The sequence below is a fragment of the Alligator mississippiensis genome, chromosome 1 (genome assembly GCF_030867095.1).
Source record: "Alligator mississippiensis isolate rAllMis1 chromosome 1, rAllMis1, whole genome shotgun sequence".
Classification (NCBI taxonomy): Eukaryota; Metazoa; Chordata; order Crocodylia; family Alligatoridae; genus Alligator; species Alligator mississippiensis.
In genome coordinates, this window is record NC_081824.1 from 220,563,339 (window position 1) to 220,585,581 (window position 22,243).

At 45.5% G+C, this 22,243-nt stretch overlaps 1 protein-coding gene across 5 annotated transcripts in view; it reads left to right on the top strand.

Annotated features, from left to right (window-relative positions):
- The window catches only part of SEL1L2 (SEL1L2 adaptor subunit of SYVN1 ubiquitin ligase), a 108,266-nt gene that overhangs the window by 9,722 nt on the left and 76,301 nt on the right, over positions 1–22,243 (top strand). For all 5 annotated transcript variants that reach the window (XM_019500792.2, XM_059720124.1, XM_059720126.1 and 2 more), the window contains exon 2: positions 18,094–18,143. In XM_019500792.2, the coding sequence (XP_019356337.1) occupies positions 18,094–18,143 (50 nt within the window). The remainder of the gene's footprint in view (positions 1–18,093; positions 18,144–22,243) is intronic.

Below are 22,243 nucleotides of genomic sequence, written 5' to 3' on the forward strand. Positions count from 1 at the left end.
AAAATGGCTGCCACAATTAAGCACCTGGTGGCTGCTTGGTTTGGCCCTTAAAGTGACAGGTGCCCACAGTGTCCTGCCACACTAGTACAGGGGGAGTCTAAGATCACAATCCTGAGCTCCCCCTATACCGGAAAGTAGCAAGTTCCCACAAGCCCTAACCTCTAAGCAACAGAGACAGGTTCCCTTTTTCTTGTCCTCCTATTGGCCCATGACTTGAACTTTTGGCTGTTGAGTTACCAGCTTCAACGGTGGGAATGGAGCGCTCCTTCACTCAGCTTGTTCCATAGGCTTAGGGTTACAGCACTTTCCTATATAGTCGGAGATGTGGGTTAAATACTTTCACCACAAGGAGAGTCTAGAACCCTATGCTCCAACTGCTAGGCTGTTGAAAGAAGGTCTTCACAGTCCTTGTTGTGACTTGTCTATCTTCAGAAGTAGACATTTTGAGTGAATTCTGAGTGACACTAGATGCCTACTGGATGATTTGAGAGGGATGGAAATTCAGACTTCAGCATTTTCAACTGTCTAGCTTTAAGTACCTACAGACTACAGACCATTTAGAAGTGCATATCACTCCTATTCTGTGTAGACAACAAAGATGCATAAACCTAAATCACTCTTAGAGCCTTGCCACACTTTCATAATAAAGCTGGATAGAAACCAACCACAGAGTTGTTACACATTTTCAAGCACTAACGTTGTAGCTAGTTGGCTCTTTCCATACCTGGACGGACATTTTTGTGATGTAATAATTACTTTGCACGCTTGGCTGGTCTGACCATATTATACGATTAACCAGTTAATTGCATAATATATGTAATGTGTAGCAGGGGCCTTAGGCATCTCTCCATTGACTCTATGGTGATGCTAGTCTTGTAACAATAAAACTTAAATTCCACAAGCATCTGCAACTAAATTAATTCCCATAGCCAGAGAGGTAGAATAATATATGGGAAATGATCTTACAGAAAGTCTTAGAATTCTATAACTCTGTATTCTAGAATTCCTAGAATTCTGTTCTTAGAATATACCAAAAATTCTGACTAAAGGAAGAATTTGGGGTTTTGTTTTGTGTTTCTTTTAGTTTGATTTTTGTTTACCATCATAGACTATACATACTATGATTAATTAATTTTAAAAGGACTGTAGCCCAAATGTATCAGATACTCAAACAGATAACTTTATGGTTCTTAATGTGTAAAAGAAAGGGCCACATGAACAAGATAGTATTCTGCTTGTTCTGGCTATTAGCAGCAGACTAACACTCTGAAAGTCTAAGGTGGGCAAGGAAAGAAATTTAAATTTCTTTCTCCTCATATAGGAGATTGACAGGTTCAGAGCAAAATAATTTTTCCCCTGCTTCAAAAACACCAAAGATTATAAACAGGAAAAATCATTATATCAGTTTTAATTTATACTGGTTCAGTGTGTCCTACAGTAAACCAATATAACTATTTCATCCATCTGCTCCAAAGTTGGTATAAGTAGAGCTTAACTATTGTAACTTTAAACTTGAATGAAATAAATGTAACATTATAGCAATTTTCTTTCATTTATACTAGCATTGGAATGGATAGATTGAACTGTTATAGTAGTTCAGCTCTGGATTGGTAAATCCCACCCACCTACTTCTTGACCATAGTTTAAGAAAATGTTCTTTTAATTTTGTACCCTGCCTGATCACAGGTTTAGCCTGAAGTGGTACATTTCCCCATTGTTAGCATGCAAAGTTTTTCTCCCCAGAGAGAATGTTTTTAGAGTAGAGTGATACTTGGACAAAGAATCTGCAATTAAATCTTCTTGAGAAAGGTACTTAACTGCTTTCGTAAACTTCATGTGAGTGGATGAGTTTGTTCAATGATGGTTTATTCAGATTATTGTGAAGGTATTATACAAGCAAAATAGGACACAAAAAACCCTAATAAAGAGGGGAGAATAAATGAGGAAAAGGCACCAAAAACACAAAGAATCACCGGAGAGGTAGGCAGATAATCATAAAGATAGGGTCATAGAAGCTGAGGATATACATATCATTTAGGAGCAGGTAGATATCAGTGGTATCAGATACAACAGGAGAGAATTATGTAAACAGAAAATCACTGAAAATTTACCTAGAGGTAAAGAACAGATGGTAATTGAAGAAGTAGGTAGAATGAAAAATAGTTTCTTTTGTTTATATATTTTGGCTTTGAAGGTTGCGGCATATTACAACATGTTTGTATATGGAGGAGACTATCTCTCTTTCCTTCCCCTCTGGTATCAGAATAAAAAGAGCCAATGTGGTCTGTTCTATCTACAAGAAAGGGAGGAGGGATGAGCCAGGGAACTACAGACCAATCAGTCTGATGTCCATCCCTGGAAAAGTCCTGGAGAAAAGTGTCAAGGGATCCATCAATGCCAGACTAACGAAAGACAGGCTTCTGAATGCCAGCCAATGTGGCTTTGTGACTGGCAGGTCTTGCCTGACCAACCTCATCTCCTTCTATGACCAGGTAACATATGCCCTGGACAAGGGAGATGATGTGGACGTCATTTATCTGGACTTCAACTTCAACTCAGACATGACCGAGTTCCCCATGTCCTCATGGTTAAGCTGGGGAACTGTGGCCTAGGTCATCATATGGTCCAATAGCTAGGCAACTGGCTATGGGGTCGGACCCAAAGTGTAGTAGTTGAAGGGAGCAAATCAACATGGCACAGTGTTACCAGTGGAGTCCCTCAGGGCCGGTATTTGGGCCAGTTCTCTTTAACATTTTCATCAACGATCTAGATTCGGGAGTCAGATGTGAACTGGCCAGGTTCACGGATGATACCAAATTATGGGGGAGGGCCATCACACCGTAGGACAGGCTGGGGATACAGGCCGACTTGGACGCATTTTCAAGGTAGCCCAACCAAAACTGGAGGGCCTTTAATACAGAGAAGTGCAAGGTGCTGCACCTCAGTAGGAAAAACCCTCAGCATACTTACAGGCTCGGCAGCACCACAACCAAAAGGGACTTGGGGGTCTTGATTGACCACAAGATGAATATAAGCCACCAATGTGATGTGGTGGCAGGCAAAGCTAACCAAACTCTGGCATGTATCCAATGATGTATCTGAAGCAAAACCAGGCAAGTCATCCTCCTACTTTACTCGGCCCTGGTGAGACTGCAGCTGCAGTACTGCATCCAGTATTGGGCCCCCCACTTCAGGAAGAATGTGGAGAAGCTTGAGAGAGTCCAGAGGAGAGTCACTCATATGATTCAAGGGCTGGAGGGAAGGCTGTACAAGGAGAGGCTGAGGGACTTGGGACTCTTCAGTCTGGAGAAGAGAAGGCTCAGGGCAGGACTTGGTGGCAGCCTACCACTTCATAAGAGGAGTACATCAGGATCCAATGCATGACTGGGCAGTAAACATCAGGGGCTATAGGCTGTACAGGAGGGATAGAACAGGGAGGAAAGGTGGGGGTGTGGCGCTCTACATCAAAGAGCAATACATGTCCTCAGCAAACAGCACTGGGTCAGAGGAGGGGCAGACTGAAGTGCTCTGGGTCCATATACAAAAGGATTGGGGGGAAAGGGACTTAACCGTAAGGGTTTACTACAGGCCACCCGACCAGGGGGAAGAGCTGGACCGGGAATTCTCAGGTCAGCTTGCAGAGGCAGTAAAGTCAAGGGACGTGGTCATCATGGGTGACCTAAACTACCCAGACATCTGCTGGGAAGAGCAGTCAGCCAGGTCTAACCGCTCACGTAGGTTCTTAGCCAAGTTACAGGACCTCTGTTTAACCCAGGAGGTGCACAGTCCCACCAGGGGAAATGCCTTGTTGGACCTGGTCCTGGCCACAGGCGATGACCTGGTGAGTGGACTGTGGGTTCTCGACCACCTGGGCGATAGTGATCATCGCCTACTGGAATTCACCATCCAGCGCAGGGTGTCAAAGGCCTGCAGCAAGGCAATAGCCCTAGACTTCAGGAGGGCAGATTTCAATAGGTAAGGAGACTAGTCGGGGAGGCACTGAGGTCCCGGAGGGGAGGGGAGTTGGGAATCCAAAAAGAGTGGCCGTTCCTTAAGGAGATGATACTGCAAGCCCAAAGGGTGACAATCCCCATGTGGATCAAAGGGGGCAGGAGTGCTTAAAAGCCCCCATGGCTCACCAGAAGCATCCACGAATCTCTCAAAGCTAAAAAGCAGGTGTACACCTGATGAAAGGGAAGGCCCATCACCAAGGAGGATTATACCTCCATTGCTCAAGACTGTAACGGGGCTGTTAGGATGGCTAAAGTGGAGATGGAACTGGGACTAGCGACCCAGATCAAGGATAACAAGAAGTCCTTTTTTATATACATAGCAGGTAAAAAGAAGGTACCGGGTAATGTAGGGCCTCTGCAGGATATGTTAGGAAATCTGGTGGTCACACCAGACAACAAAACTAACCTCTTTAACAGTTTCCTTGCCTCCATCTTTTTGAGCAGGGACTGGGGCACCCCCCCCCACTGGGATCCCCAACGGACCCAGGGGAGGCACTGCCAGGCCCAGGGTCAGTCAGGACCTAGTTGGGGAACTTCTGGTGGGTCTAGACGTATTCAAATCAGCAGGTCCTGATGATCTCCACCCCAGAGTGCTGAGGGAATTAGCAGAGGTCATTGCAGGACCCCTGGCACAGCTTTACAAGCACTCGTGGTACTCTGGCGAGGTGCTGGAGGACTGGAAAAGGGCCAATGTGGTCCCCACTTTCAAGAAAGGAAGGAAAGAGGACCCAGCAAACTACAGGCCCATTAGTCTTACCTCAGTCTTGGGGAAGCTCTTTGAGAAAATTATGCAGGAGCACATCTGCAAGGGGCCAGCAGGAGAGATCATGCTTAGGGGCAACCAACATGGGTTCATTCGAGGCAGGTCCTGTCAGACCAGTCTGGTGGCCTTCTATGACCAGGTCACAAAAATCCTTGGATGCAGGTGTCACAGTGGACACAGTCTTTCTAGACTTTAGGAAGGCTTTCAACACTCTCTCTCACCCCAGTCTCATTAAGAAATTAGGCAACTGTGGCGTCGATGCCTACACGGTCAGATGGGTCACAAATTGGCTGGAGGGCCGCACCCAGAGAGTGGTGGTGGATGGGTCTTTTTTGACCTGGAGGGATGTGGGCAGTGGGGTCCCCCAGGGCTCGGTCCTCGGGCCCGCACTGTTCAACATCTTCATCAGCAACTTGGACGAGGGGGTGAAAAGCACCTTGTTCAAATTCACGGATGACACTAAGATGTGGGGAGAAGTGGGCAGGCTGGAGGAGAGGGACAGGCTGCAACTAGATCTGGACAAGTTACAGGGATGGGTGAATGAGAAAAGGATGGGATTCAATACTGACAAGTGCAAGGTACTACACCTAGGGAGGAAGAACCAGCAGCATACCTACAGGCTGGGGAACTTCCTTCTAGTCAGCACAGAGGCAGAAAAGGATCTTGGAGTCATTATAGACTCCAAGATGAACATGGGCCACCAATGTGGGGACGCAGCCAGGAAGGCTAACCATACCTTGTCATGCATCCACAGATGCATCATGAGCAAGTCCAAGGAGGTGATTCTCCCCCTCTATGCGACACTGGTCAGGCCACAGTTGCAGTACTGCATCCAGTTCTGGGTGCCACACTTAAGGAGGGATGTGGACAGCATGGAAAGGGTCCAGAGAAGGGCCACTCACATGATGGGCAGCAGGGCAGGCCCTACGAGCGGAGGCTATGGGGCCTGAGCCTGTTCAGCCTCCACAAGAGAAGGCTGAGAGGGGATCTGGTGGTCATCTACAAACTTGCCAAGGTGGATCAGCAGGCTGTGGGGGAGTCCCTGTTCCCCTGAGCACTACCGGGAGTAACGAGGAACAATGGCCATAAGTTGACCAAGAGTAGATTCAGGCTAAATATCAGGAGACACTACTTCACACTAAGGGCGGCTAGGATCTGGAACCAACTTCCAAGGGAAGTGGTGCTCGCTCCTACACTGGGGGTCTTCCAAAAGAGGCTAGACAGTCAGCTGGGGTCATTTGACCCCAGCATTCTTTCCTGCCCAGGGCAGGAGGTCAGACTTGATGATCTGCTCAGGTCCCTTCCGACCCTACCTACTATGAAACTACTATGAAACTAGGACCTGGGAGAACATCTGTTCACCAAAGCTCTCCAAGGGATAACAAGGTCTAATGGCCATAAACTCCAGGAAGGCCAATTTAGACTGGATATTAGAAAAAAGTTCTTTATGGTGAATGTGTCCAGGGTCTGGAACAAACTCCCCAGAGAGATGGTGCAAGCACCTACTCTGGATTCCTTCAAAAAACAGCTGGATTTATTTCTTGCTGGGGTCACTTGATCCTAGCTGACTTCCCGCCTATGGCAGGAGGGCTGGACCCAATGATCTCACGAGGTCCCTTCCAGCCCCTAATGTCTGTGAAATCATAGAATTATAGAGAAGTAGGGCTAGTCATTTAGTCCAACCCCCTACTTGAGACAGGATCATCCCTATCCAAACCATCCTATACAATCCTTAATCTAACTTAGGGGTGCTTAACCTATATCCCATTGGCCAAATGAAGCCTGAGGAGCTTGGAATCTGACCCGCATGGCTCCTATGAGTTGAGAAATGGGCCTTGCCCCCTTCCCTCTTCCTGGCTAAGTCAGGTCCTAGCCCCTTCCACCTGCACAGCTGGTTTGGGGCCAGGCCACACACCTTTCCCCCTGCAGGGCCTGGCTATACTCCCTCAACCTGCACAGCTAGTTCAGTGCCAAGGACTTGGCTGCCCCCATTTCCTCCCATGGGGCTTGGGCCACATCCCCCCTCCACAAGGCTGGATGGGGCTGCATCATGCCCCACCCCCACGGGAACAGGTTAGTGTTGGGCCACCCCCCTTCCATGGCACAGCTGGATCAAGTTGGGCTGCCCCCTGCTCCCCCTGCAGAAGACCAAATGGGACCCTGTTGTGCTGTCAGATTGGGTCCACTGGCTGGATCCAGCCCCTGGAGGGATTAGGCACTGCCACTGGTGACGCAAGGTGAGCTTGGCGGTGCACCCCCTGCAAAAAGGCACTGCTGACACTGCCAGTGGTGCCTGCTGGTGGTTGGCACTTGCCATCCCCCTCCTCGCCACTAACACCACTGGCAGTGACTGCAGGCAGTCCCTTATTGCTCCTGTCCACTGCTGATGCTGTCAGTGGCATCTGCGGGTGGTCACCAACCACTGGCTGGTGTGACAACTCCTGGACCATACAGGAGCACAATATTCTACTGGGGTATATATCATTGCAGGTGTAGTGGTTCTGAAAACTTTGAAGTTGGCACCCCGTGTTGTGCTGGCTAAACATCTTAAGGCAGCTGCGTATACAGAGACTTTACTGTTGACCTTCTGCATATGATGTTTATAGATGAGGAAACAGTCTAACGTGACTCCTAGGTAGGTTGGGGTCTACTCATGGGGAAGGATGTGGTTGTCTACTTTGATAGTCAGGATGCTTTTGACTCAATGATTGTCCAGTGATGATATTGATTTATTAATGCTCAACTTCAAGCGCCACTTGTGGAGATAGTCAGCAGTGAGTTCCTTGTCAGTACTCAGCATCTTTTTCAGTTGTCATATCTATTCTTTGCGCTACTGTGGCAAAATCTTCAGTGTTTCTGTTTTGCTTAGATGGATTGCTTATATGGAAGGTCTGAGGTCCTGCCTGCATGGAGCCAGCCCGGCCCAATAGCATTCAGGGCACATGGAGGCAGGCCCAAGGGTGTACAGCTTCTGCCTGAGGTGCTGGGAGCCACAGTTGACAGCAGGAGCCAGGCTGGTTCTATCCAAAGTTGCGTAGGCCAGGCCAGTGCCATGTGCAGCTGCTGGTCAGAGGTGGCTCTGCACCTCCAAGGTGGGCATGAGCACCCCAATGGTCACTGCTGCTGCAGGGGGAGCTGCGCACCATGCAGGGGGGCTTTGGGCCATGTAGGCAGTAGGCATCCTCCCGCCTCCACACTATCCCTCCACATCCACAAACTCCCTCACAATCTACCCACAACCTCCCCCACAAACCACCCTCACAAATCCCCCACCCACATACCCACCCACAAACCCCACCCCCACAAACTCCATACCACCCCAAGTCCCCACACAAGCCCCCCCAACTCCACAACCCTACACGCACCCCTATACCCACCCACAACCCTCCCAATTTCCCCACAAAAAACTCAAAAAACCCACAGAAAAGAAAAGCGGAGTAGCGTGTGCATGGGCAGTGCTTCCTTGCAATACAGAGAACATCTAAACTTGCAGTAGGTGGCACCACAGATGTGTTTGAGATGCCACATACCACATGGCCACACTTATCTGGATGTGGCCCATGAGTTTATATGTAACATGAATTTATATGTAGTGAGATGGGTTAGTTACTCTTTGGATCCTCTGGTGATTTACTGTGTTTCAGGATAGCAACGATGTCAGCTTTTCTCCAGGTTTTTGGAAGTCTGTTACTTTCCAGACATGTATACATGAATTTCTGTATCATTTTTTTATTGTGGTTCTGAGCTGGTAATGAATTCTGGAAATATCTTACCTGGTCCAGCAGCCTTGCCAGTCTTGGTCACTTTAACAGCTGTGTTGAACTCTGTGTTTAATAACTGTGTTGACCAGAGATAGGAGTGGTTAAATTAAAGTTGGTTTAGAATGATTTAAATTGTTCACAAGCCAGGTGTCTAATCATTTCTGTGTACTGCTCACTTGGATTACTGTACTTGCTGTTGTTGCACAGTATTTTTGTGATGGAGTTTGCTGATACAGGGCAATGTTTTTTGGTGCCTTTGTCTGTAAGGCAGTTAATGGTGCACCATGCTTGTCTGCTCAAGTGGGTCATATTAAATCCTGTGGTAGTAAGTCATCTCTCTTTTTTGATATTGTTCAATGTGGTAGCCAGCTGTTTTGTAGATCCTTTTACAGTTTCAGGGTCATTGCATTGTTTGATGATGTTAAAGAGCTGTTCGCACTGCTCATCCCAGCATGACACACAATAGCTTTTATAGCCTCTAGGTACACAGAGTTTGGCTATTTCAATTGGGCAGTTTTAAATGTATGAATTTATTGTAGTCTTGTCCAGCGTTGCTTTCTGATGGATCCTTTAATTGATTTGCTCTCTTGTTGGTCAGCCTTTGATATTTCTGCCAATCTGCCTTCCAAAAGTTCCATCTTGGAGCTGGTCTGGGTGGTATGTGCTGAAAAGTCATACTGTCAATGGTAATGAGTAAGGGTCTGTACTTGGATAATGGAAACTTGTCAAGTACTTTTCTTATTGGTGTTTTACTTCAGTCATCCTTCCACCAGGCAAGATCTGGGTTCACCTGAAAGTTCCAATGTCCAGAGTGGAAGGTGCATGGCTCCTTCAGGTCATATATATATGAAGGTTATATCCTTTGGGCTTGCTCAGAGGCAAAGATTGTCTCTGTTTCTACTGTTAATGGAATATCCCCAATCCTGATGTTGACAGTTGAAGTCACCTACATATAAGGTCATCTGGTCATCAACAGGCAGGGATGTGATCAACAACACAGCAGAGGGTGGCTTGTATGTGGTGATGATGATTATGTTATTGACCTTGACAGCGCTCTATTCTGTTGCAGTCTGGGAAGTGTTATGTCCCTTGGTAGTGTACAGCAGATCATTTCTGATGAAGGTAGCAAGGCCATGGATCCTGCTGGCTACAGAGTCTGCAAGGCTGTAGCCTGGGAACTTCATCTTCCACAGCTGATTTATATGCGTTTCTTGTAGAAGGACTGCATGTGGTTTAATTTCCCTGGTGTTACATTCCAGCGCTGATTGCTTGAGCAATATATAGCCTTCAACATTCAGTTAAAGAACAGTAAAGCTTTCCCTTTGCAGCTAGGCAAGGTTGCTCTGGCTCATCTTGTAGTTTAGGGACGGGCAATTATTTTGGGCGGAGGGCTGCATACTGAGTTTTGGCAAGGCATCGAGGTCCGCATGACAGGCAGCCAGGGGCAGATAAATATTAACTTTCTAAATTTTTTAGGGGCACCATGGGCTGGATTGAATGGCCTGGCGGGCCACATCCAGCCCATGGGCCGCATTTTGCCCAACTCTGTTGTAGTTAGTATATCCAAATTAGAATGTATAGTATATTGAAAATGGAAGAATTGGAAGTCTTATTGCCTTGGTAGTTACTTAACTAATGCTGTTAAGTTGTTACTTGTTTCTGTCAAGAAAAAAGAAAAACACAATTTATTTATTATGTATCATAAAACTGTTTGTGCTTTCTTTCTTCTTGTAGTCTTTCATAATAATTTAACAGCTTTAGTTCATTCATAAATATCATGAATGAGTAAGGGGAAATAAAGGAATTTTATAATTCATCTTTTTCCAAATGTGACTTAAGGCAGGGGTCATCAACATTTTCTTGCTGTGGGCAAAACCCACATCTCTTTTACTCAGTCCAGAATTTTGAACATTTGAAGTATACAAAGAAATGTGTCTCAGCATATATATATATATTTTTTTTTAAATATATAATTAAAGTTATCAGTACTGAAAAGTGATGTAATTTAAGAGAGCTAGCCTAAAATTTGCTTTGAGAGAGCTATTCTAAAACTATAAGTTCACAACATGGTTAACAATGACTTCTCAATAAGAAAAGTAATTAATTTACTAACAGAGACTGTTGGCTCGTGCCTTGCATCCAGATTTGCCTATATGAATCCTCATACTCTCATAGTGTCCTGTTGACTTCATTGGGACTCTGAGCAGTTGCTTGGGTCAAGAGTAGCAGATTCCAATGTAGGTTTGAGGCCCCAAGCATTAAATCTTTCCTTCTGCCTATTTAACTGGTCTTATATCCTGCTGGAAAATTAATTTATATTATCTTTGCCAGACTTCCCCACTGCCAAGGAGAAAATGTTATTTTTGATAACATGGTCACTTCAAGATATACTAATATTAATTTAAAACTTCAACATCTTACCTTTTAGTTGTGTTCAGAATTACATCTTGTCTTTAAACTTTTGAACTCCTGGGGTAAAATCTCACAGTGTTCCTTTAATTAAATTATAACTTGTGGCAAATAGTACAGGTAGTTAGCTAGCTACCACTCTAAACATTTATTCTTTTGCTGACATATATCTATACATTTATTTGTTTGCCTACATTGGGCAAATGAATTAAAACTTTAGAGAGATAATTACAAATTTAGTTTGTCCACTTGATAAATTGAAGAAGTTTGTGCTCCCTACAGCTTCTTTGATTTCAAAGTATTTTGCCAGGCAAATAATTTTTATCTTATTCAATAATATATAATAACTAACCTTCCTGACAAAGGAAAAAAATATTGATTCACAGTTGGTATATTTGCTTATGTTACTTACTATAAAGATGTTATTTTAAATAGTCATATATACAGCCTTACAATTTAGTGTTATTTGTATCCCCTAGATAAAAACCCACTGGAATTATGCTTTGGTAGTATGACTAGAAATAAACATTGGAGTTGACAAGAGGAATAAAGCACCAATGTAGCAAGGATGGAATAAATGTAGGGGAAGGTTGCTTTTTTCAGAGACCACTAAGATATTTTTCTTTCCATTAAGATGAATAAAATACTTTTGGGCATCCATTTTCCATTAAAATGATTAAAGATTTTGGGCATCACCCTATTTTTAAGCTTTTGTCAGATATTCATATTAATGGTAAATTATTTTTTCAGTATCTGCAGTAAAGACTGAAATATCCTTGCAGTTCTGAGTAGAAACCTTTAAGTCAGGAGTATCAAACGTATGGCTTTGTGTCATCCGGCCTGTGGGGATCTTAGAGGGGCCTGGAATTCAGGGATGGTTGCAAATAATGGTTGCATTAATTCCCGTGACATCCTGATGCTTCTGAGCCTGCCACCACTGCCACTTGCTCTGCTGCCAGAAGTAAATCCAAATCTGCCTGGCAAGGAGGTCCACAGTTCAGATTTGGCCCAAAGGGCCAAACCAATTTGATACCCTTGTTATATGAAAATGATGTAGCTCCCTCTTCCCCAGTGCCGTACCTAGACTCCTGGCAACCCCAGGTGAACTTTTACTATCGGACTCTCTTTTGCCAGAGATAATGATAATAATAATTGAACAACAGGAAAAAAAATACCATTTTTGGGCCTGCTTTCTGTCCAGACACGGGGTGGCTGCCCAGTTCACCCATGCCTGTGTCTGACTCTGCTGTTCCCTACACTTCCCCACTCCTGTGGAGATAAAACCGAACATTAGAAAGAGATGTTCGAGGATACCATCAAAAGGGATTGAAAATCATTATGTGGGTTCTCCAGTTCCTCATACCACCCCTCACATTAGTGATTCTATTTCTGATCCTTAGGCTGAAAGGGAAAGAAGAGAAGGGCATTCCTCACACTTGTGTGTCTGATTTCCTCATTGTCCAGCTGAGTAGCTGAAATACTTCACCTGGAACCTGGGATACTTGGGCTAGATTTCTCCCTTAAAGCAATTGAAGTGGGAAGCAGAAAACATCGAAATAATATTGATGTTATTAAAGAGAGCTTTATAGTGCTAAAAATGTAAGAAGGTCTCATTAATGTTGCTGAGAAAACCTCAGCCCCACTGGAGGAAATGTCTGTTTTTACTAGTCAGCTGTTTTATCAGAGCCTTCTCTTTTACAATTAGAATTTTGGAGAGTTTTGGAGAGTTTGATTTAGAGTTGAAATAATTAACACTGAGGAGGTTGTTAATAAAAGATGTAAGCAACAGGAAGAAAGTTCAAAGTTTAAAAACTATGTATAATGCAAAGTTAATATAACATACTTACTGAAGTAAAGCTAATATGTCCTTGATATAAAAAAGTATTCATGTACAGTTTACGTTAACTTCCTTTGTTTTAAATACTGTACAAGATTTACCCACAGCAATTAAATCATGCCTTTAAAATTATCATCTGGTTTATATGCAGCAAGGTACAATTTAAGTTGTTTTTCTGGCACCCAATTTTCCATCCCTCTAAGATTTCTTTAAAATAATTCCATTGATATGATTTTGTAGTGTTAGAGTGCTGTTGTAGCTGTGATGGACCAGGAATTATGCAACAGGCAAAGATTTTTTTTTAGATGGTATCTTTTACCAACTCCGTAGTTGGAATACAGTTAAACAAATAGTTAGAGAAGCTTTTGAATGCAAGGCATTTTTTATCAGGTCTGAGGAAGAAAGAAAGCACAGGGATAGTTAACAGTTAAAATTAAAGACTAGAGCTGTCAGTTGGAGGGGAGAGGAGAGAGAATTTCCCAGAGGTAGTAGACAAACAATTAGCAGAACAAAAGAAGCTTAATTACTGGGAGATCAAGACATCTGGAAAGGGAGGAGGATCGTTATTATCTGTTGTATATTGGATTTCTTAGCCTGATACCTTTTATGAGACCTCCTATGTATTTGGGATAGAGTTAAACAAGCTTTCAAATGCACAACATTCTTCATCAGGTGTAGGAAGAGTTTCAGGAATCAGGTAGCATGCCATAATGTCAGTATTGGCGTTCAGTCCTTAGTTCCTAGTGTCCAGCCAGCTTATGAATTTTGGTTCCCAAACTCATTTTTTTTAAAGGTTTTTGGTAGATTTCTCTTGAGCATGAGGATCACAAGGTCAGAAAGGGAGTGATTGTTTTGTGAAAAATGTGCTCCTACTGAGATATGTGCGTATCATGCACACATATCAAGGAGAGAATAGACCCCTTTATATATATAATTCATAAGCTTGAAGAACTGTGTCCTGTATGGGGCCCCCCGCTACAGAAAGGACATGGACAAATTGGAAAGAGTCCAGTGGAGGGGAACAAAAATGGTTAGGGGGCTGAGGAACATGATTTATGAAGAGAGGCTGATGGAATTAGGCTTAATAAATGTAGAGGAGAAGACTGAGGCGGGATTTAATAGCAGCCTTCAGCTACCTGAAGAGTGGTTCCAAAGAGGATGGAGCTAGACTGTGCTCAGTGGTGGCAGATGACAGAACAAGGAGCAATGGTCTCAAGTTTCAGCAAGGGAAGTTTAGGTTAGGTATTAGGGAAAGCGTTCTCACTAGGAGGGTAGTAAAAGAGTGGAACACGTTACCCAGACAGTTTGTGGAATCTCCATCCTTGGAGGCTTTTCAGACCAGGGTAGGCAAAGCCTTGCCTGGGATGATCTAGTTGTGGCTGGTCCTGTTTTGAGCAGGGGGTTGGACTAGATGACCTCCTAAGGTCCCTTCCAACCGTAATTTTCTATGATTCTAACCCTTACCCAAAGCCCAGAGGGGAGAAAGTATTTAAGACTGGAGCCTGGTGGCAGCAGGGTCCTGCCCAGGCCAGACCAAGCCAGCTAAGCCAAGGGTAGCTCTGGGAATGCTGCTTCCCTTTTCTCCTGGTCCTTGCCCACCCAGCTCTTTCCTGATGAATTAACAGAATGATTTAAAGTAGATATGATTTATTGATTTATGAATATTTACTTATATTTTGATATGTGATTTTATAAAGCTATTAACAGTATACTGTCATTACTAAATTGTCTGACCCCAAATCCCTAATTTCATGCAATTCTGAACATTTAAATTGATAAAAATTGAAAAACACCCCAAATTTTGCACAGTCCTGAACATTTAAATGGATAAAAATCTAAATAAATGCTTTAAAATAGACACAGATTTTTAGCTATCAAAATTATTAAAAAATAAAAATCAGATTCTGCCAAGCCTAACGATACAAATAGGATCACAGAATCATAGAATCATAGGAAAGTAGGGCTGGAAGGGACCTCATAAGGTCATCTAGTCCAGCTCCTTCCTCAAGGCAGGATCATCCCCAACTAAACCATCCCAGCCAAGTGTCTGTCTAAACTCTAAATGGCTCTTGAAAACTTCCCAGGATGGAGATTCCACTGTCTCTACATAGCCTGTTCCAATGCTTGACCACCCTCAGAATCAGGAAGTTCCTCCTAATCTCCAACCTAAATTTCCCCTGCTGAAGTTTAAGGCTGTTGCTCCTAGTCCTGTCCCATACAGCCACAAAGAAAAGTCAATTTCCATCCTCTTTTTGCCCTTTGTGTATTTGAAGACTGTTATAAAATCCCCCCTATCTTCTAAATAACTAAATAATCCTAGTTCTTTCAGCCTTTCCTCATAAATCTTGTTTCTCAGGCCTCTGATCATTTTTGTTGCCCCACACTGGATTCTTTCCAAACTGTCCCCCTGCTTCTTGAAGTGTTGGGCCAAACACTGGACACAGTACTCCAGGCAAGGCCTCATCAGTACTGAACAGAGTGGAAGAAGCACTCCTCTTGATTTACAAGTGAAACTCCTGCTGGCTTTTTTTGCAAGAGCAAACTGTTGGCTTATATTCGGTTTATGATTCTCTGTAACTTACGTCCTTCTCTGCAATACTGCAGTCTAGTCAGTCAATCCCCACTATGTATTTGTACATGCAGTTATTCCATCCCAAATGCAGGACTTTATAATGCGGACCCTTACCTGTTCTTATTGATGTCAATAGCTAAACCCCTTTTTACTTCAGCTAGAGAAGAATAAGACCCATAGATAAGAGGAAAGATTTATTTCAGTGATGTTTTTTATTGGACCAACTGCACAGTTGGGCAAGAGTTAGACAAGCTTCCCAATTCAGTTAGTATGGGGGAAAAAAACATCCTGCAGAGTAGTGACAAGGCCTGAGTACTGGAAATATTGCAATAAGGGATATAATCTGAGGTGGGCACAACATAGCCTGTGGGTCACATCTAGCCTGCCAGGCCATTCTATCTGGTCTGCAGGGTCCCTAAAAAAATTAGATAATTAATTATCTTCCTGTGGCTGCCTGCCAAAGATGACAAGGTGCCAGTGGCAGCAAGACCCAGGAAGAGCTGGTAGCATGACCCTGCAGCAGCAGCAGAAAGGCCCACCCAGACCAGCCCCAATCCCAGCCCCACCTACCTCCAGCCTAGCAGAGGCTTCTGGCTTGCAGCTGTTTCCCCACCTCCCTGCATCTGGGAGTGAAGAATCAGATAAGAAGTGGGCAGGGGCAGAGGAGGGAAGGATCACCAGTGCAGCAGGAGTCAGCCCAGCCCAGCTGGCACCACGAGGTTTCCAGCTGGCTCCTGCTGCACTGTGGTCCTGGCCCTGCAGCTGGGAACTGCACACTGCTGGAGTGGTGGGTGGGGAAGGAAGGGAAGCAGCAGGGGAAAGGCAGTGGTGTCAGGTTTGTGAGGGGGAAGTGGAAGCAGGTGGTTGCACGTGGCCCTGGGGCCCAGGGCTAGCGGCAGCAGGATCCAGCTGGGAACTGCGGGATCTGGGCTGGCTCCTGCTACATTCTGCAGCCCAGTGTTGCAGCCAGGAACCACGCAGCATGGCACAGAGCTGGCCAGTCCTGCCGGACCACTCTTGACAGCACATAGTTCCTGGACTTCAGAACACAGCAGGAGCCAGCCTGGCCCCTGCAGTTCCCTGCCTCTGTTGCAGGGCCTGTGCACCTGCAGCTGCCGCACTAGAGCCAGCTGTTTTCCCCACCCCCTGCTGCGCAGATCTGTGGGCTCCACCAGGAGTAGAGGGAGCCCATCCCCCTGCTTCCCTATGGAGTCCAACATGGGGCTTTTCCTACTGTTAGTGTGGGAGCTGCAGGCGTGTGGTGTGGAGCCCCCATGATAGAGGCAGATGGGAAGGCTGTACTCCTTACCCGCACCCTGCATGCAGCGCTGGCCAGAGCCATGCCCCACTGAGCACCAGTACCTGCACTGGGCACGAGTTCCCTGAGCTCCCTGCCTGCTGCTGCTGCCAGCAGCAGGGGCTGCATGCCATGTGAGGGAGTGTGGGGGGGGTTCCCACACCCCCACCCTCTCTCACACCCCACAAACATACACCCACACTCTGCCCCCACAACCCCCCATATATACACACCCAACATACCCTATTCCCCCCACACAGCCACACCCCCTCAACCCCCCCACACCCCACCATACACACACACGCTATAAAAGAGCGAGACTTTATTTTTGAGTTATTTATGCAATTACTTCTATATACAGTACATAAACACATCATGACAAATATTTTTGTAATAAACATTAAAATTTGTTTTAGTAGGGTGTTTGACTTCTAATGTATGATTTGGTTTTTTCCTGGTTCTAAGATGGCAACCCCCCCCCCCCCCCGCCCCGGAGTATTTCCAGGGGGCAATGGAAGGGACTTTTGGTCCCAATATGGCAACCAGTGGATGGGGCTATCCATGCAGCCCTTGACAACTCACCAAAACCTATTAAGCAGCCTTCCAGCCTCAATAATTGTCTACCCTTGATATAATCCATTCCACCTCTGACGTGGGTTGACTCTTTTGCTGCAATGCTGGTCACTGCTGCCTGCCTGTCTATATTACCTTTAACTGGAAAAATCCTTAATCAGTTTTTGTGATTTACATGATCCAGGGGCAATACTTCCAGTCCACCTAGAGTACCCTGCAGACTTTTGTAAGCCCCTGTTCATGATAAGAAGGAGTACAGAGGTGCCTACACCATTTGTCTTCACACTCAGCACCACCTACCCAGCCTCACCAAAGGTCATAAGAGTGTACTTCTGCACTACAAAAGTCTTTAGTATCCAAGTGCAAGTACAAGTGAAGCAGCCATATACCAGGTGTTCCATACTAACTACCAGGAAGAAGTGTGGCCTCCATTCTAGCCCAAGTATGCCAGTACACCGGGGAGCACTGAAAGCTACCAGAGAGAAAGAATTGAATCTATAGTTATTCATGTAGGTGTCTGCATGGCTAACATGAATTATTTCCACTAGGTAGTTGAAAGAGCACCCATAGAGAGGCTGAAAAACTGTATTACATAATGCTTTACTATTTCCTGGCCTCCAAGTCTTTTATTGGAGCTCCAAGGGGTCTGTGATGTATATAGCTGAATTTCATCTCTGAACACTGCATCTAGTCAAAGTGGTGTTCAATCAAAAATTAGTATGTTAGAATTATATGCAAAATTAAACAATGGCTGCATTAATTAGCAAAATAAATACGTCTCTGTATGTAAACTTACACTCTAAACAAGTAGAAATTAAAATAACTGTATAACAAAATATACTTTTCTGATGTGTTTTGTTATTTTCAGAACCAGAAAAAAGTTTTGAAAACCAGACAGAAGATAATGTTTCAAAACAAGTAAGTATATATCTTAAGTTGCAATATAATGATTATTTTGCCCATGAACTGATCATGCTTTTTAGTCATTATAAAACATGGACATTTTGTTTTCTGTCAGTGATGTAAAACATTACTTTAAATACAGGGATTTACACTAGTCAGAGACCTAGCATTGAGTGAACAGAGTCAATTTTGAAAGCAAACATATTCATTAGAATTCATCAACCATAGAATTCATTAGATATAGAAAGCACTGTACCAAGGACTAGCTGGATATCACTATTTTCAGTTAAATGTCTGGCACTTAAATCCAGATACACCAGAAGTGGGACAATGCTAAACTGCATTCAGAATAATGCAATTCTAAGGTTTCATGTCTTTCATTTGGTTAGGGCTAGAAAAGCTATAAAGACTGGTACAGGTCTATTCAAAAGGGGCAACTAGCATGGGTTCATAGCAGGCAGATCCTGCCTGACTAACCTGGTTTCTTTTTACAACTGGGTCACAAAATGCTTGGATGAAGGAATAGAGGTAGATGTTATTTACTTAGATTTTTAAAACCTTGACCTTTGACACAGTGTCACACCCAGTTCCTATAAATAAACTAAATAGTTGAAATGTAGATTATTACACAGTCCGGTGGGTAGAAAATTGGCTTATGGGACACACACAGAGAGTGCTGGTGGATGGGTCGGTTTCTGCCTGGAGAAGTGTGGGCAGTGGAGTCTCCCAAGGGTCTGTCCTGGGACCGGTACTGTTCAATATCTTCATTAGTGACTTGGACAAGGAAGTAGAAAGTACCCTGTCCAAATTTGCAGATGACACCAAACTATGGGGTGAGGTAAACAAACTAGAGGGCAGGGAACGAATCCAGGCGGATTTGGACAGGCTGGGGAAGTGGGTGGAACAGACTAGGATGCAGTTTAACAAAAATAAGTGCCATGTGTTGTACCTAGGGAGGAAGAATCATCAACACTCCTATAGCCTGGGAGGTAAGGTTCTAAGTAGCACAACTGGGGCCCCCTTGGGACTCGGAGCGGGGGGGCAGCAAAGGCACCAGTCACAGGGCTCAAGTGCCTATATACTAATGCTAGGAACATGGGGAACAAGCAGGATGAACTAGCGCTCCTGCTTGCACTAAACACCTATGACTTAGTGGGGCTAACAGAAACCTGGTGGGATTCGTCCCACGACTGGGAGGTACATATTGAGGGCTATAGATTGTACAGAAAAAACAGGTCGGGGAAGAAAGGGGGGGGGGGTTGCACTTTATGTCAGTGAGCAATATACATCAACCCTCATCAAGACAGAATCCAAGGTTGAGGAAGTAGAAGGATTGTGGGTTAGGCTACATGGGGGGCAAGGAGAAAGGGATTTGGTGGTAGGGGTCTGCTACAGACCCCCACACCAAGGGGAAGAAATAGATGCGGGGCTCCTGAGGCAACTTTCGGAGACCATAAAAGCTAAAGAGGCAGTAGTCATGGGGGACCTAAACTACCCGGACATCTGCTGGGAGTCACAGACAGCAAAGTCCCACCACTCACACAGGTTTCTAACCTGTGTACAGGACCTCCACCTGACACAGGAGGTACATGGTCCCACTAGGGGGAATGCCATACTGGATCTGGTATTGGCAACAGGGGATGACATGGTAGGGGACCTCCAGATCGGTAGCCATTTGGGAGACAGTGATCACCTAATAATAGAATTTACCATAAGACGTCGCGTGGGTAAGGTAACTAGTAGGGTGAAAGTGCTAGACTTTAGGAAAGCTGATCTCAATGAACTCAGGGGATTACTCAAGGACGCACTGCAGAGTAGGAGTTTTGAAGGGATGGGAGCCCAAGAAGGGTGGCTGTGCCTTAAGGAAACTATCCTTTGGGCACAAAGCAAGATGATCCCCGAGCGAGGCAAAAGAGGGAAAGGGGCCAGGAGGCTTCCATGGCTGACCAGAGAAATCCAGGGCAGCCTAAGGGCCAAAAGGGGAGCACATAAAAAGTGGAAACAAGGTGAGATCACCAAAGACGAATATACCTCCTCTGCTCGTGCTTGTAGGGAGGCAGTTAGGCAGGCCAAAGCTACCATGGAGCTGAGGATGGCAACCCAAGTAAAAGACAATAAGAAATTGTTTTTTAGATATATATGGAGTAAAAGGAAGGCCCAGGGAGGAATAGGACCCCTGCTAAATGGGCAGAAACAATTGGTGACAGACAGGGGGGACAAGGCTGAACTCCTCAACGAGTTCTTTGCCTCAGTGTTCCTAAGTGAGGGACACGACAAGTCTCTCACTGGGGTTGTAGAGAGGCAGCAGCAAGGCGCCAGACTTCCATGCATAGATCCTGAGGTGGTGCAGAGTCACTTGGAAGAACTGGATGCCTTTAAGTCGGCAGGCCCGGATGGGCTCCATCCGAGGGTGCTGAAGGCACTGGCCGACATCATTGCAGAGCCACTGGCGGGAATATTCGAACGCTCGTGGCGCGCGGGCCAAGTCCCGGAGGACTGGAAAAGGGCTAACGTGGTCCCCATTTTCAAAAAGGGGAGGAAGGAGAACCCGGGCAACTATAGGCCAGTCAGTCTCACCTCCATCCTTGGTAAAGTCTTTGAAAAAATTATCAAGGCTCACATTTGTGAGAGCCCAGCAGGGCAAATTATGCTGAGGGGAAACCAGCATGGGTTTGTGGCGGGCAGATCGTGCCTGACCAATCTAGTCTCTTTCTATGACCAGGTTACGAAACGCCTGGACACAGGAGGAGGGGTGGATGTCGTATACTTAGACTTCAGGAAGGCCTTCGATACGGTATCCCACCCCATATGGTGAACAAGTTAAGAGGCTGTGACGTGGGTGACTACACAGTCCGGTGGGTGGCGAATTGGCTAGAGGGTCGCACCCAAAGAGTCGTGGTAGATGGGTCGGTCTCGACCTGGAAGAGTGTGGGCAGTGGGGTCCCGCAGGGCTTGGTCCTTGGACCGATACTCTTTAATGTCTTCATCAGTGACTTGGACGAGGGAGTGAAATGTACTCTGTCCAAGTTTGCAGATGACACAAAGCTATGGGGAGATGTGGACACGCCGGAGGGCAGGGAACAGCTGCAGGCAGACCTGGATAGGTTGGACAAGTGGGCAGAAAACAACAGGATGCAGTTCAACAAGGAGGAATGCAAAGTGCTGCACCTAGGGAGGAAAGATGTCCAGCACACCTACAGCCTAGGAAATGACCTGCTGGGTGGCACAGAGGTGGAAAGGGATCTTGGAGTCCTAGTGGACTCCAAGATGAACATGAGTTGGCAGTGTGACGAAGCCATCAAAAAAGCCAATGGCACTTTATCGTGCATCAGCAGATGCATGACGAATAGGTCCAAGGAGGTGATACTTCCCCTCTATCGGGCACTGATCAGACTGCAGTTGGAGTACTGTGTGCAATTCTGGGCGCCGCACTTCAAGAAGGATGCGGATAACCTGGAGAGGGTCCAGAGAAGGGCCACTCGTATGGTCAAGGGCCTGCAGACCAAGCCCTACGAGGAGAGACTAGAGAAACTGGACCTTTTCAGCCTCCGTAAGAGAAGGTTGAGAGGCGACCTTGTGGCTGCCTATAAGTTCATCACAGGGGCACAGAAGGGAATTGGTGAGTATTTATTCACCAAGGCGCCCCCGGGGGTTACAAGAAACAATGGCCACAAGCTAGCAGAGAGCAGATTTAGATTGGACATTAGGAAGAACTTCTTCACAGTTCGAGTAGCCAAGGTCTGGAACGGGCTCCCAAGGGAGGTGGTGCTCTCCCCTACCCTGGGGGTCTTCAAGAGGAGGTTAGATGAGTATCTAGCTGGGGTCATCTAGACCCAGCACTCTTTCCTGCTTATGCAGGGGGTCGGACTCGATGATCTATTGAGGTCCCTTCCGACCCTAACAGCTATGAATCTATGAATCTATGAACTGCAGAAAGGGATCTCGGAGTCATAGTCGACTCCAAAATGAACATGAGTCACCAGTGTGATGAAGTAATAAGTAAAGCTAATCGCACTCTTTCTTGCATAAGTAGGTGCATCACAAAAAGGTCTAGGGAGGTGATACTTCCTCTCTATGTGGCATTGGTGAGGCTGCAGCTGGAGTACTGCATCCAG